This window comes from Fulmarus glacialis, unplaced genomic scaffold (assembly GCF_000690835.1).
Source record: "Fulmarus glacialis isolate BGI_N327 unplaced genomic scaffold, ASM69083v1 scaffold16779, whole genome shotgun sequence".
NCBI lineage: Eukaryota > Metazoa > Chordata > Aves > Procellariiformes > Procellariidae > Fulmarus > Fulmarus glacialis.
Window position 1 is genome coordinate 27,454 of NW_009231588.1, and position 16,691 is coordinate 44,144.

At 41.2% G+C, this 16,691-nt stretch overlaps 1 protein-coding gene across 1 annotated transcript in view; it reads left to right on the forward strand.

Moving 5' to 3' along the window:
* The window catches only part of MCF2L2 (MCF.2 cell line derived transforming sequence-like 2), a 49,280-nt gene that overhangs the window by 17,200 nt on the left and 15,389 nt on the right, over window positions 1-16,691 (forward strand). The window contains exons 4-10 of the mRNA XM_009584643.1: window positions 1,194-1,313; window positions 8,058-8,174; window positions 11,382-11,531; window positions 12,570-12,694; window positions 14,261-14,375; window positions 15,058-15,177; window positions 16,484-16,675. Of these exons, the coding sequence (XP_009582938.1) occupies window positions 1,194-1,313; window positions 8,058-8,174; window positions 11,382-11,531; window positions 12,570-12,694; window positions 14,261-14,375; window positions 15,058-15,177; window positions 16,484-16,675 (939 nt within the window). The remainder of the gene's footprint in view (window positions 1-1,193; window positions 1,314-8,057; window positions 8,175-11,381; window positions 11,532-12,569; window positions 12,695-14,260; window positions 14,376-15,057; window positions 15,178-16,483; window positions 16,676-16,691) is intronic.

Below are 16,691 nucleotides of genomic sequence, written 5' to 3' on the forward strand. Positions count from 1 at the left end.
ACAGGATACAGTCTCGTGTGCTCATTTTTAGCTCCCATTTTCTGGCTGTGGATGCAGATTCTCCCCTGCTCTGAAGCTCATGAGTGTTAAATAAGAGAGGGAGGAAGCTGCAGTAACAAATTACACAGCCTTGTTTACTGCTGAATTAGGACAAATTCCTTATTTGCTGGATTGACTGCAATATAAATTCTAGTAATCTGAAGTTGGTTCCTAGAAGAGTATGACAGAGGTACCCTTCTGTGCATCAAGGAGGGATGACGTGGCCTGCTTATGAAAGAAACAGATCTCAAGGGACTTGTATTTGCGTGGTAGTAAGTGATCTCTGTCAGAAATTCTTAATAGCTTATTATATATCTGATTTGCAAAAGTCAGAGCCAAGCACTGATTTTCAGTGCTAATAAAAGCAGATGGTTTTATACATCTATTACCAGGAACATGTGCTGTGTGAGGAGCAAGTGTACACAGAGGTGTACGATGGAGAGATGACCAAGGCGACTTTAAGTTCTTTCAAGGAATTTAGACAGAATTGCTTTTCATTCTCAGTTCTTTTTAGCTGCTCTCTTCTAGAAATTGTTCTTTTTTATGCTTGATGAGCTCAGAGGAATGCCTGAGAGATGTAGGCTGGGTGTTGCAGACAGGGCCATGTTTGATGAATGTGTTGAGTGCCTGTGAGTGGGAAAAAATATGTGAGATTGAAAAGATTAAAAACCCTTTCCAGAGTGCAAAGGTAGGTCAGCCTGGGGAATTCATCTGTGCCACCAGCTTCTTTCACCAAGTCCAACGTGGGTAGCCAGTTTTTGTAGGTAGCCAGTTTTGCCCTCTAGTGGCTGCAGCCTGAAAAAATGGGAAAACCTATGGTGTGATAGTGCAAAGGGGTTCAGATCTGGGGGAGGAAGGCACTAGTGCAAAAACTTTAGAGCTCTGTGCTAAATCCATATCAGAAAGCAATGTGTGGCTGGGCAGTAAAATCCATGGGCTGGTCTTTCTGTTGGCTTTGGACATTGTGACAATGGGCACGTGCTGAATGGACCAGCTGATATTATTAGCAGCTGGACTGAGCAAGGGTCGATAAGTCCTACCTGCTCTGCCCCCTTTAGGGAAAGTGTTTCCTTTAGGAAACACTTGGCTGAAAATTCCCTTGGCCTTCCTGTAAGGCAGAGTTGTGCCTTCTAATAGTTCTATATTTCTTGCAGGGAGCATTTCCAGGAAACCTGCAGCTGGTGTTTGTCCTGCGACCCTCCCGCTTTATCCAAAGGACAATCGCTGACATTGGCATTAAACTCTATCGAGATGACTTTAAAATGAAGGTACCGGTAAGCATGCATTTTTTTTGTCCATGTGTTTTCTTTATCTCCATGTCTGCAGTTCTTAGGTGTGAGCAATTTCTCATAACCTAGTAATTGAAATCTGATTGCAAGTAGCAACTGGGGACTTTGATCTGGGTCTGTATGATATATATAGTAGTAATGCCAAAGAGCTAATTACCAGTGGATGCTTCACAGTATTTAATGGACATGTTCCCATGTGGAAGGTCAGTGTAGCTATAAAATGTGACTTGGCTTTTTAAGTATTGACATCTTAACTCAGTGGAGCTGTTCCCCTGATGTAGGCAGAGGTAGATCTTCTCACTCCAGTGACAAACATAATTGTTTAGGACTACAGAGCAGTGAAAGGCTAGGACTGAATTCTGCATTTCTACATCTGTTTTATGTATTATCCATGGGACTGCTGCCAATCTGACAGTGCCTCTGTTAAGTTCTTGCATAGCACTGCCTATTCTTAATGCCTTTTATGATCCCCATGCCCTCAAGATTCAAAGTTTGTTTTTTACTTCTTTTTATATGCACTTGGCATATGCTGTGGGTTGACGAGAATGTGATTTGAGGCAGGTTTTCAATCCTGAAAGAGTTAAAAATTTAGATTATTCTGTGAGAGCTCTTTTGGGAGTTGTTCCTAGCTGCATGTTTGCATGTGGTTTCAAAGTGTTTTATAAATAAACTTGAATGATGATTATTAATGGTATTTCATCCTGGAACAGACTCATACTGTGTTCCACAATGACTTTACTGGAGTAATTTCATACGATTGTTTTAGATTTTGCCTGTGGTTTTATATTGCTTTGCAAAAGACCCGTGGCCCTCCTCCAACGGATTCTAGCTCTGTCAATACCTAAGTTTAAAGTTCAGGTGTTTAAGACACTTTATGCTTCTATTGAAGTAAGAGACAGCAGCCCATTTATTACAATGCATACAGAAAAGGAACCATGAATATTCATTTGGTTATTGGGGATTAAATTGTAACGTTGACTGTAGTTTGGCAAGGGTGGCTTTTTGGTAATTAAAATGTAAAATTGATGTAAAAATGTATGTTTGATTACAAAACAAAATCTTTTAATTTTATTTCATCTTGAAAAATAGATGTTCCTGTATTTAATAAGCCACAGTCTGTTACCATAGCAACTGTTGTACCAGTGACTGCAGCCCAGGAAGAGACAACTTCATCAAGGACTAGCATTTTCTAGGAATTCAGCATCTTCTATACTTTTAGCAATTTATTTGACGCCAGTGTTGCATTTCAAAACCAACTTGAAACTATCAAAGTGGAAAGAGAGGTTAATTCTAGGTAGGGGTGAAGCACTCTATTAAGTATTAAATAGTAACTTACCTTTCTTACAGGCAGGAAAATCAAGATATGAGTTTAGTTTGGGGTGGTCTTGGACATTCAAATTTTAAGCCATCTTGGGTATGTCCACAGAGCTCTTAGAGAGCAGTCTTACAAAAACTAAGAGCATGATATGCTTGCTGCTAGACCTGCCTGCCTCTTGCCCAGATATCTGCAGACAGCCTGTCAGATTTATATATAGGCTGTCCACATATGCCTGATGCTATTGTAAGTTGCTTAGGGTTGTGCTAAAGGTGTCCTAAGCGCCTGGGGTCTGCCATGCTCTCTGGAGCGGCCTTTCAGCTGTGTTTGCAGCCCATCCAAAAAAGATCATCTGGGTATGCCCCTGTGTAGCCCAATTTCAGAACAGGTAGGTTACTGAGAGCAACATCTACTTGTCCCCATTGAAAATAGCATCCTACATGCCAAGCTAAGAACAGGGCCAGAGAGTTCTTGTCCCATGAGAGATATCCTTACTCAAGGAATTAGTATCAGTACCTATCTTTAATACCAACATAATCCTTTAAATTGTTTGCAGATTGTTTATTCATGTTGTGTGTTTGGCACTATGACAATTTTAACGTCATAACTGGGCCATGGATGGGTTGCATTTTCTATCACAACTATAAGTGAGTCAGGGCAGGACACGAGCATTCAAAAGGGGCTTCAGGAATATGGTGTGCATTTGTTAAGGAAACACTTGTTAACAGTTTATCTGAGCTATCAGGCTGCAAATATGTTCAGTAAAACAGATTTGCTGGGTTAAATCAACACTGGATTGAGTAGAAGCCAGAAGATCAAACAGGAGCAGGAAATAGAGGCTGAAAGAATAAACCAGACACAATAAGGAAACGCAGGATTTATGTGACTTATTGTCATGGTTTAACCCCAGCCGGCAACTAAGCACCACACAGCCACTCACTCACTCCCCCTGGGTGGGATGGGGAGAGAATCAGGAGAGTAAAAGTGAGAAAACTCGTGGGTTGAGATAAAGACAGTTTAATCAGTAAAGGAAAAGCCGTGCATACAAGCAAAGCAAACCAAGGAATTCATTCACTCCTTCCCATCGGCAGGCAGGTGTTCAGCCATCTCCAGGAAAGCAGGGCTCCATCACGCGTAATGGTTACTTGGGAAGACAAAATGCCATAACTCTGAACGTCCCCCCCCTTCCTTCTTCTTCCCCCAGCTTTATATGCTGAGCATGACGTCATATGGTATGGGATATGATCCCCTTGGTCAGTTGGGGTCAGCTATCCCAGCTGTGTCCCCTCCCAACTTCTTGTGCATCCCCAGTCTACTCGCTGGTAGGGAGGTGTGAGAAGCAGAAAAGGCCTTGACTCTGTGTAAGCACTGCTCAGCAATAACTAAAATGTCCCTGTATTATCAACACTGTTTCCAGCACAAATCCAAAACATAGCCCCACACTAGCTACTGTGACAAAAATTAACCCTACCCCAGCCAAAACCAGCACATCTACTGACATACGAATGTGATTAATAAAACCTCCTGAGGTAAATCTCTGTTGGGATAGTTATTTGATTCAATATCATTACCCAGGAGCAAGACACAGAAATATTGGAGATATAGTAGGGTTCATCTGAGATAAAATCTGGTAATTCAAAAGGAACACCAGAGATTTACCTAAGGAACCTCCCATCATGAGAAGGGAATTAAAACATCTTCATAGCATACACAAAAAGCTGAATAATGTGTCCATAGCAAGCACTTCTTTGACCTTTGTAGACTGTGACTTCTTTCAGATGGCCTAACCCATCATGAAGCAACCCCACCGCAGCTCTGTGTTCCGTGGTGACCTGCTTATGCAGACCACCCCCCCCCTTCTAAACTTCTACACTCTTGTATTCTCCAGCTTACTGAATGTGACTGTCTTCAGTCTGCCAAGAAGTATGGGAGATGTTAATGCTCTGTAAGATTGGTTTCTCAGGTGGATGTTGGATTGCTCCTAGGCTTTCTCCTGCAGGACGAAGACTCGTGCCCTGTTGGGTAGCACCATAACTGGCAATATTAATAGATTTGCTGGTTGACAGCCGGCTGAACATGAGCCGGCAGTGTGCCCAGGGGGCCAAGAAGGCCAATGGCATCCTGGCCTGTATCAGGAATAGTGTGGCCAGCAGGAGTAGGGAGGTGATCGTGCCCCTGTACTCGGCCCTGGTGAGGCCGCACCTCGAATACTGTGTTCAGTTTTGGGCCCCTCACTACGAGAAGGACACTGAGGTGCTGGAGCGTGTCCAGAGAAGGGCAACGAAGCTGGTGAAGGGCCTGGAGCACAAGTCTTATGAGGAGCGGCTGAGGGAACTGGGGCTGTTTAGCCTGGAGAAGAGGAGGCTGAGGGGAGACCTCATCGCGCTCTCCAACTACCTGAAAGGAGGTTGTAGCGAGGTGGGGGTCGGTCTCTTCTCCCAAGTAACAAGCGATAGGACGAGAAGAAATGGCCTCAAGTTGCACCAGGGGAGGTTTAGGCTGGACATTAGGAAAAACTTCTTTACTGAAAGAGTGGTCAGGCCTTGGAACAGGCTGCCCAGGGAAGTGGTAGAGTCGCCATCCCTGGAAGTATTTAAAAGACGTGTAGATGAGGCACTTAGGGACATGGTTTAGTGCACATGGTGGTGTTGGGTTAACGGTTGGACTCGATGATCTTGGAGGTCTTTTCCAACCTTAATGATTCTATGATTCTATGATTCGCTTTGTGGCTCATGCTGAGTGTATCAGGTTAAAACAGTCATCTTCCTAAAAGAAAAGTGCATGACAATGTTCCTCTGTAGTTTCAGTGAAGTTTGGAGTATCAAAAGATGTCCAACTTGTCAGCAACATCTCTGATGGGGAAGAGCTACAAAGCAGTTCAGGCTTACTTTCTCAAAAGTGATTTGCAATTCAGAAGTAGTGCATAGACTTCACGTTGCAGTCTGAGGCTACTCCAAGATGATCCAGTTTTTTAGTTTTCTGGCTTTGATCATAACAAAACAGCATTTGGTAACACATTCAGGGAATAGCTTTCCCTTTAGCTTTGGCTGACGTACTCTGTGCTTTCTTTGCCTCAGTTTCTTCACCAACAAGGTCTCCTCTGTGTTTAGAAGCAGGGTTCAAGGAGAAGATGAACTGCTGGAAGTGGAAAAGAATTGAGTCAGGGACCACTTGAGAATATTCAACCCGTACAGGTCCATGGGACCAGATGCGTCTCCCGCAATATTCTTGTATCCAAGTTAGGATGTTAAAGGCTGGATGGGTGGACAACTAGATGGATTTAAACACTAGTTGCATAATTGGGCTCAGAAGGTAATGGTTAATAGGTCATACTCTACCTGGAAGTGGGCAACAAGTGGAGTGGTGTAGTGATATCTGCTGGGACCTGCCCTGTTTAACAACTTTATCAATGACCTGAAAGAGGCAACAGGGTGTGCTGTCATCAAGTTTGCAGATAACCCTAAATTAGGAGGAGCAGTTGGTACACTCAAAGACAGGGCCATTGGAACATAAGCTCAAGGAATGGGCTGACCAGCATATTATGAAATACTAAAGGGACAAATGCAAAGTCCTGCAACTGGAAAGGACTTCCTTCCAGAAGGACTTCCTTCCTCAGGAAGGAAGAACTCATGTTCTTCCCCCCCAACAGCACAAGAGTGTTGTATTGTTGACAACAATACAGGCTGCAGCCTGACTGTCTGGGGAGCAACTCTGCTGAAAAGGACCTGGGAGTTGGTAGACAGCAAGCTGTACATGAGCCAGCAGCGTGCACTGGCAGCAAAGGAAGCTATCAGCATCCTGCATTAACAGCAACAGTATTAACAGGAGCATAGCCAGCAGATTGAGACAAGTGATTATCTCCTTTTACTTTGCTCTCATTAGATCGCATTGCGAGTACCCTGTCCAGTTTTGGTTCCCCCAATGCAAGAAAAATATTAATCTGGAGTGAGCTCAACAGGGAGCCATCAAGAAGGTAGAGCTTGTGCTCTATAAGGAGATGGGCTTGTCTAGCCTGAAGAAGGGAAGACTTGGGAGGGTTAATATGACATAACAGCAGCTTTCCAGTCCCTCAAGCAGGTTACTGAGAGCACGCAGCCAGGTTGTGCATGCTCTGTAGGACAAGAGATAACTAACATGAAGTGAAACAAGGGCAGTTCTGACTTGATATAAGGAAAAACTTTTTCACCACAGAGATAATCAGGCAGTGGACCAGACTGCCTAAAGAGGTTGTACAGTCTCAATCCTTGGAGGTTTTTAAGAACCAGGTGGATAAAGCCCTGAGCAACCTGGTTTGATCTCACAGCTGACCCAGCTTTGAGAAAGAAGTCGGACTAGAGACCTGAGGTTCCTGCCAACCTGAATTATTCTAGAATGATTCTGTAACAAAGATCAGCTAAAAACCTGTTCAGGTTTGTTCTCAAGGCTTTTCTTAGAGCACTATCAACCTAGAATATACATCCTCTTGCCTCCATACATCTGTGCTCCTCTCACTGTCCACAGTGCTTGCAAGTGTACTTACCATGCTCCCTTGGAGCCTGCTAACAGGCATAGCTAGTTATCCTTTCTTTAAACAGCAGAGTGAAGTAATACATTTGACATATATTAAAGTCTAAGGCTTAAAATTTCTAGTCATTTGTGCTCAATGCCTTGTTTTTCTGTTGCTGAAATCATGGTGTATTTTCTAGCTGTTAGAACAACAAGGCATAACTGAATACATGTATGTTTATTTGTGTAACCACTTGTGTTGCCAGATTTACGGTGGTAGCCAAAAGGTAATACTGCTTACCTGAAGCTGAATGCAAATCTTTTGCTTTCATTAAGCAGATCTAGTAGTAAGGAGACTCTTCAAAGAAAATGGATTTAGGTTTGTCTCTCCTTTCTCTTTTATCGTGGTTTAAAATGGAATATTGACAGTGAACTCAGTGGACATACAGTGCCATAAAAATGATGCAACTGAAAGGAAAATCTTATTCTCAGTGGTCTCCTTCCAGCACTTCCCTGGATCAAGTGGTTGGTGTTGAGGAAGCTGTTTAACCTGCCTACTCCTCCATTTCTCTGTAAATAACGGTTATCTAGAAAATATAGAAATTATTTGATGGAAGTTTTTGTGAACATTATAAATACCATACTTTTGCTCCTGATGCATATGCAAAATGACTGCATCTTCAGCCTAGCAAGGAGCAAGGTGATGTCAAATTATGCTTAGTTCAAGAATGGCTATGTACATGTTGAGAAGGCAAAATCTAGTGGAAATAAGCTGTGGCCATTGCATGAACAAATACATAATGAGAACTTACTGCCTATAGTGGAACTGCAGTTTGGTCATATATGTTTAAGGCAAACCCATATCCTAGGAACAATGATTGAAAGGGCTTGTTACTTCTCTCAGTCCATTGTGTTTGGATTTCTTTCAGATCATCATGTTAAATTCTGTCTCTGATCTGCATGGCTATATTGACAAAAGTCAGCTGACCCGGGAGCTGGGAGGAACCCTGGAGTATGGCCACAGTCAGTGGATACATCACCGAACTGTGAGTGTTGGTGTTGCTCTTACGCATGTCTACACCCAGAATTGTCCAGATGATGAATGTAGAGCAACAATTAAGTAGTAACTCTTCAGCTGCATTTCAGCCTACAGATTCTGCTAGGGATTCATGGAAAGAGGAAATCCATGACTCAAATAGAGAAAGGTAAATTCCCCAAAAGTTTATAATAGAAGTAGTAATCTGTCTCTCACTGTTGATCTGGACTAGGGCCTAACAGTGTCATAGTATTCTTACTCAGCAAGGCCCTTTGGCACATTCTTAGCTTTTGAATAATTGATGAGATTTATAGGCCTTCAGCTCATGGTTGAAGTTAAACATATGCTTTAGCACTTTACTGAATCAAAGGTCAGGATTCTCACTTTAATGATTAATTATGTCCATGTTTTTAAGAGAAGAAAAATACTCAAGATACTAGATTTTATTTTCCTTTGTTTTCATTTCTGTGCTATGTAAACATGTACTCTAGCTGGGTCTTATTTTGAGTAACCGAAGAACAGTTGGTAATGGTAGGAAGGCAGAAAGACTTTTTATTCTGTTGCCTTTGAGGAAACTTGTTACAGGTTTGTTTGTTCCCTTTTTGGGTTGCTTCATGCATCTCAGTGGATGCTTCAAAACAATGTAAGTAATTCATTAAGGTGCCTAGAAAAGATGACTGTTTACAAAAACCAGACCCCAAACTCTGGCACATCAGCCGCCAAAATATTGTCTCATCCTATCTAAGCAAAAATGGGCAAAGCTGGGTCCTGACCCTAGAGAATGAATTAATTTCCCGGAGACTGTATGCAATGTTTGCATCTGTCTTTGTGGGTCTACTTGCAAGACTGGTATGTTAGAGCTCACATCTAAGCATCCCCAATGTTTTGCAGTGTTCTGAGCAGCCTTGGGTTTGAGTCTGTTGTTGCTGACCTGCAGGTTAGGTCTAACAGTCGGAAAAAGAGCTTTTCTGAGGTAGCTTTGTTAAGTCAAATCACATTTGTCACTTTCCTGCTATGATTTTCTGTGCTTTACTGTCCATATAAAATTAAATTTTACTCTCCTTGAGAACCACCAAATATTTCAGGCTTCTAAATATGCACACACAGAATCTGAATTTCCTCTAACGCTGGTTTGCTACATTTATAGCTGTGTTGACTACAGTGAGGTTAGGATTGAGATAGGTGAACAGGCTTACGTGTTAAAAGTACCAAAAACATGAAACTGTCCTTGCAGGAGGAGTGATTCTGAAGGAATCATCTATATGAGCTTTCAAACAGCTCAGGCTGAAAAATGAGGAAGAAAAGTAAAAAGAGGCACAAGAAAGGCTGTATTGTTTATTAATGACAAGAGTTCACATAAAGCATGAATATATAGTTTGGTAAAATATGCAACTAAGAGTGAGCTAAGATTTGAGGTGAGTGTGGCTATGTAATCCTCACATCTTTTGGTTAAATTTGTTTGAAAAACTTTTACCAAGCACAGAGACTTGAAAAAACCCCACAGCCATAACTTAGGTATATGAAACAATTTATTGCTCATACACACAGGAGAGAGCGGGGGCAAGCATACTATTAAGTGAAACACTGATAAGCTCATGGTGCAGTCAGCCAAGGAATCTCTGCTGGATAAGAGATTGTCATTAGGGAAGTGTCAGCTTCCATGGCACCTTGAAACAGCCTGACTTTCAGTCTTGCTGAGCTACTGTCTTCATCCCCTTTGCTATTTCTCTTACTGTTCTCATATCTTGTCCTGGCAGTGCTTTTCTTCTGAAACAGCTTTAAACTGTTGCTAAATGGTAGTGACACAGCAATCTCACTGCATTGTTCTTTGTGTCTGCTTTCTTATCTTGAATGGCTAGGAGCCTATGAGCTTTCTTCCCTACAGAGTACATTTTTGGCTTTTAGTAAACGGCCTTTGGTCGTGGATGGCTCTATCTGTGTTGCAGTCAGAAGTGTGACATTTCAGCCAACTTTAATCCAGTAGTTTCAGTGCTGAGAACAGCAGGCTACAGCTGCTAAGCACTAAGCCAGAGCATATGCGGGTCTGTACTGCTTATGTTGAAAGCAGGCATGAATTTATGGGAAAAAAGGGAAGAAGGCTATGAACCCTGCTAGCATTGCCTCATCTGGGGCATGTTTCAGATCACATATGTGGAATGTAATTTCTCTCTGCATCTTTTGAATGATGATCTACCTCCAGTTTGTTTTTCACTGAGAATAATTTTAACTGTCATGGTTGCAAATGAGGAATCCCCATCAATGCTGGAGAAGGGAATGCAACTTGCAACAACTATGTAGTGTCTGACTGTGTATAAGAGCATCCCTAGTACTGTTGACTGACTCAAACCATAGGGTGGTTTAGATCAAAAAGTGTAAAGAATAAAGAGCTATACAGGACAATAAAGTCCCTAAAGAAATTGGGGCATGATCATAAACATCCCATGCAGTTACCTGCTACTAGATACAAAGGTTTTAATCACATCTCACAAGTCTCAACAATATATCCTACTCTGAAAAGGCAGCATTCTTTTTAAGACTTCCTCACTTCCCCTTTCTTCAGTTAAACCACAGATTTCTGACAAATTTTGTATTGGTGCACCCAAGTGATAAAGAAACAGCAATGCTCCAATGAATTTATGCATTTTAACTGTATTTGGAATAAGTTGTTCTTGTATTTGCGTACTAATATGAACAGATGGGAGGGAGCGACTGGAATGCATCTAGTACAGATAGGCAGGATGGAGATGCACATTTTCAGAAGTCGGGGGGAAGACAGGTTGCTGCTGAGTGAACAATAGCTGTATGAATATAAATGTAAAAGTGCTTTGCCCTATATACTTTCAGAGTCTTCTCAACTTAAATAAAGCCTTAATTAAAATTTTAAATGCAGCAGAATTTCCCAGCAAGCATGGGCAGAGGATCTGAAGTGCCAGTCCTGGCTTTGAAGCTGATGTCCTCTGTGGTTTCATTATGTCTGTTAACCTCTGGGAGTTCCCCAGCTGGTTCATTGAGATGATAATACTTGTAGGCCTGTGAAAAGATCATTTGTGACACAGGATTTAATTTGTAATTTTTAGCATATCCACCCAAAAAAGGGCAATATGGCCAGCTTTACAGGCATGTAATACTTGCAGCACAGTGTGCCTGAAGAACTAAGCATTGTTAAAGGGCTAAGGGTAAATAACCAGTCTGTGACTTTATGCTCTTGCTTTTCCAGGCTATTGAAAACTTTGCAATGACAGTAAAAACAACAGCACAGATGCTACAGACCTTTGGAACTGACCTAGCAGAGACTGAACTTCCCAACGATGTGCAGTGCACAGAGGAGCTCCTCTCGGCACACACTGACCACCATAGCAAGCTGAAGGTGAATGTTGTCTCACGACAGCTCCATCAGTGTCATATACAATTTTTGATTTAACAAAATTTTCTGTAATCATTTGGGAATCCATTGTCTGGAAACTACTGAAGAGGAGAGAAACCTGGGTTCAGGAGGTCAATTTGATTCAACTATGAAAAAAGACTTTTTACAGCTTCAGTAATGATAGAACAGAAAAATGTCACTTTTACTGTATGAGAGGATGTGATGGGATCACATCTAGAATAGCATGGGCTCATGATGAAGAGTTCATCAGAAAGGATGAACTCATATTGGAGCAGACGTAGAGAACATCTGTGAGGATAATCCAGGAATAGACAGAATGATCTGACTAGATGATGACTGTTGTTTTGTTTTTTAAAAAAAAGTTGGGGCAAGTTTAGCTTTGCAGACTAAGGCTCAGAAGAAAACATTACTGCTGTCAACAAACACCTTAGGTTAAACACAAGAGAAAAAATACTACTTAATATATATTAGCACAAGAACAAGTTTTATGCAAGAAGTGTGCAGTGATGTGGGGACTCCTCAGCTGACAAGTTAATGTTTGAGCCTCAATGTCCTTTTCATTGCTCATCTTTCATGCTGGGAAGACACCTTCTTCTGTGGATGACTCCTTGATAGCTGACGTACTGTGGCTTAGCATGTCACAATGTTGTTTAAGGAAATTCCATTAAGAAGTGCAATGTCTCAGCACAGTCTCTCAGCTCACTGAACGATCTGTGGCACACATTCAGTTTGTGGTGGAATAATTTATTCTGCAAGTTGCCTGGTCAGAAATGCAGTCTGCTCAGAAGTTATATAGTATTCCTTTTCTCAGAAATATATCTACTATTCAACGTGAATAGATATAGTCTCTGCATTTCTAGAAAGACCTATCATCTTTGGTAAGCATTTATATTTTGTTCCAAGTATTTAATACCTATGAAAGAATCCTCCTTTAGCATTACAATGTTGTCCATCTAAGAGATGTGAGTGTTGTTAGAATAAATGCATACAATTTGTTTGGCTTTTTTTTTTTCCCCTCAGGATGAGCTGAAACTAGCTGTGAAGCAGGGGGCCACCCTACTGACATGCATTAGGGAGCCAGTCACCCGAAGCGCCAACAGCAAACTCAGTCCAGATGAACTGGAAAATGTGGCAACAGTAGAAAGGTCAGTGAAACTAGATTACCTTGTGCAAGTTGCTAATTTATTCCTAAGAAATGCAAGTGTAATTTAAATGATTTAAATATGCAGGTTATAAATTCCCTCTGGTTCAGCTCCTCAGGATTTATTGGACAGGTAACTCAGAGAAGGGAATAGCTTTGAGAAAGTTACTTGATTAAACTGTCAAGGCAAGTTCAAACAAGTCCTGAATTTCTTGGTAATTTTTGGTTGGACCACTAACTACCTGGCTGAAGACTTAATGTGGGACTTACTTTCCCCATAACATATGCATACTCCAAACTTTTATGCCTGGTTAGAAAGTGGCATCTGAATCCGTGTGAGATGAGAGGGTATGTGCTTGTGCATGTCTGTGGAAACACTGAGGGAGGAACAGATGACGATGATACTCTGAAACATCCCCCTTCACAGCTGCAGAGAGAGAGAGAGAGAGAGAAATCCCTCTTCCTTCCTACAATGCTCGTTATTACCATAAAGCTTTTAGTCACCGTGTAGAAGTTTCTGCTGTGCCATGTGATGCATTGGAAAGGGAAATGTGATGCTAGTGTTTCAGTGTGTCTGCATTCACTGGGAACAAAGCTGCCAAAAGTAAAGCTGAGCTGCTATTTTTCACTGAATACTTTAAAATCCTTTAAACAGTCATCCCAAAGGAATTTGCGAATTCATCTTGAATTCAACAACTAGCTATGATTAAAAACATGTTTTTCAGGGATAGATTGAAAACAGAACTTTGTTTTTGAGAGGAATAGGAGGGAGCTATTGGTGTTTGCCCCAATAACTTGATTCCAGCACTCATTGGGCTTGTAAGAGATCAGGCCTGGTCCCCTGCCTGCCCAAAGAGTGCCCATCTATTGAAATATAGGATATTCAGAGAAGACTTTCTTTTCATTTTTTTCTGTTTAAACTGTTCTACTTTGTAATATAATTAACAGATCATTGAGAGACTCACATTGAGGATGACTCACTAGTCTGGTGTCAGACATTTTATTCAAGTTATATGACACCTTAATACTAATTTCTTTGTGAATACATGTTTCGTCATTTACACAAAGTGAAACAATGTCCACGGGAGACATTATGAGCTTCTAATCTATTGTTTTTAACGGACTGGGAAAAACTATTCAGTCCTTGCCTATTTCTGATGGGTGAAGAAAATGAACAACTTGTAGAGTTCTGCTTTAAACATTCCTTAAAATAATAATTGCATCATACTCAATCTGCATTAGCCTGGGGTGAATTATCTTTGAAGAATTGGGCGGAAGCTAGGGAGAGACAGCTGCCTTTGGCTGCCAGCGCATGGAACAGCTCTGTGTTCCTGTTGCAGTTCAGGAGGCAGGACTGCAACTGCCACAGTGGATCCATGTAGTTGTTGCTTATCAGTCACACTCCTGCCTGTCCCAGTGCAAATTTCATTCCTTTTTGCTTAAGGGAAAGTTGACACAGAGCCTTCTCATATGGGTGTAGGCTCCCCACCATCTCCCTACTCTGCTTTCTGCCATCAAGAAATGAACTACAGGAAATAAGTAAGTTCTTTTCATTCTAATTTCTTAACAGGTTATTGGCTCAGTTGGATGAAACAGAAAAGGCTTTTGATCAATTTTGGACCAAGCATCACCTAAAACTAGAACAATGCCTGCAGCTTCGACACTTTGAGCATAATTTTAGAGAGGTATTTCATTTGTTCATTCTGTCTAGCCTTCTCTGGTAAATAAGGTCAAATTTTACCCATACTTAGAGTATACTGGCAATCCAAAAAGGAGGTTGGAAGAGAAGCCCTTCATTATGAAATAGGATATTCAAAAATTTAATTCATGACAGCTATCAGATATCTTACAACATTTGAATAAGGCACAGTGAGGGGAGTGCCAACCTGTTAGGCCAAAATGTGAAACGCCAACTTCTTAATAAGTCATTTTGCATTTATGTGTGATGTTACCAAATACCACTTCTTCTGTGATGGTAAGTTGCCAATCCCACCAGAGTCAATGGAATACAGTTCAGAAAGCCCAACTGTCAGCCCAGAGGCTGGAGTAATACAGATTCTGGAGTAATACAGACTCTTGAGTTACAGGTCTTCAAAACTGTGTGCACCTAAATAAACAGTAAGAACCAGGGCAACTCTTTGAAAAATAGTTGATTGTTGCTTTATTCCTTGGCTTTTCCATTTTGGTACGAGCTGAAAGACTAAACTTGAGATGCAGACTCTTCTAAAAGATGTAGGTGAATGTCTAGAAGCCATAGGTTTGTTATAATTTTATGAGTATCTTGATGGGGTTTTAGGTGGGGTGGGGCTTTTTGTTTGTTTTTTTTTGTTTGGTTGGTTGGTTGTTTTTTTTGTTGTTGTTTTTTAGGTAAAACTGGCATTGGATAATCTCATGGAAGCACAGGCAGGTTTTGCTGACATTGGAGACAGTGTGACTCGAGTGGAGCATCTCCTAAGGGAACAGAAACAACTGGAAGAGAAAGGACAGGTTTGTACTCAATGTAGTATTCTAGCTGCTAGAGACATGATCTTCTAGACACTTCTCTGTCGCTGTCCTTACATCACGCTTACTCTCTTCTCATGAGTCATTTTAAACTCCTAAGATCCTAATTTCCAGAAGCCAGGGTTGTTCAGACCCAGTAGTTCCAGTTTGTTGCTTGGAAAGGTAGAATCCAGTTCAAAAATCAGTATTTCAAACCATGAAAGGTTGTGTCCATCTTTGGAATCTGAAAAGCTCAGAATACTTAACAGGTTACCTTGGCCAGATAACTTTTAAGACCATTCTGTTCAGACTCATAGCAGATGGAGGAACACTCATGCCTTCCAATAAACACCTTTCTTTTCCAGACATTTGGACTTTGTAATTCCATCAGCTGGTCAGCTGTGATATACGTCACATTTAGTATTATTAGCAAGCATTGAACAAACGAGCAAGTTGAATCAGAGGAGGATGCACATGAACAAACAGAAAAGATTATAATAATCTTTTTTAAGAATAGGATTAAGATTTAGAAATATTATGATCTTCGCACAGCTCTTCTGCAGAAGCCTAAAGGAATAAAAGTTATAGTAACATGCATTTCCTTCCATTGTGCACATCATGTAACATATTGATGTGTGCTCTATTCCCATTAGCCACCTCTAATTTCATCCTATTCTGACTAAGCTTATGAATTGTACTCAGTCAGTAGGATCTGAAGAGTTTTGCAAAATATATCTTGGAATCAAAAATAAACTAAAGCATTATAAACCTGGCAATTAGTGAGTGAAAAAAATACAGGTTTTTCGATTACTGGGAACTTTGCAAGGAAAAAAACTTGTATAATGAATGTCCCCAGTATGTGAGAAAGAAGGCGGCATAGAATCACAGAATCACAGAATCACAGTTATCACAGAATGATTAAGGATGGAAGGGACCTCTGGAGGTCATCTTGTTCAATGCCCCTGCTCAAGCAGGGCCACCCAGAGCCGGTTGCCTAGGAGGGCAGGTTGTCCAGACGGCTTTTTAAAATCTTCAAGGATGGAGACTCCACAACCTCTCTGGGCGACCTGTTCCAGTGCTCGGCCACCCTCACAGTAAAAAAGTGTTTCCTGATGTTCAGATGGAACCTCTTGTGTTTCAGTATACTCACTGACAACAAAGTTGGTCTTCAATGTAAATATAAAGTAAGACATATCAGCTAGATTAATATCCCAAACTTTTACCTCCAGGCTACAGCAGGGATTATAGAGCTGGATTGTCTTTATTATGCATGTCATTTTAACTTTGGATTTTTTTCTCATTAATTTCACAGGAACCTTTGGAGAAGGCCCAGTCTCTAGCTCTCCATGGAGAACAGCTCATCCAAAACAACCATTATGCAGTTGACTCCATTAGACCAAAGTGTGTTGAACTCAGGCGTATTTGTGATGACTTTACCAATGAGACCAAGAAAAAGTATGATATTTTGGGAAAGTCTCTTGAGCTGCATAAGCAGTTAGATAAGGTAAGTGAACCTTCTC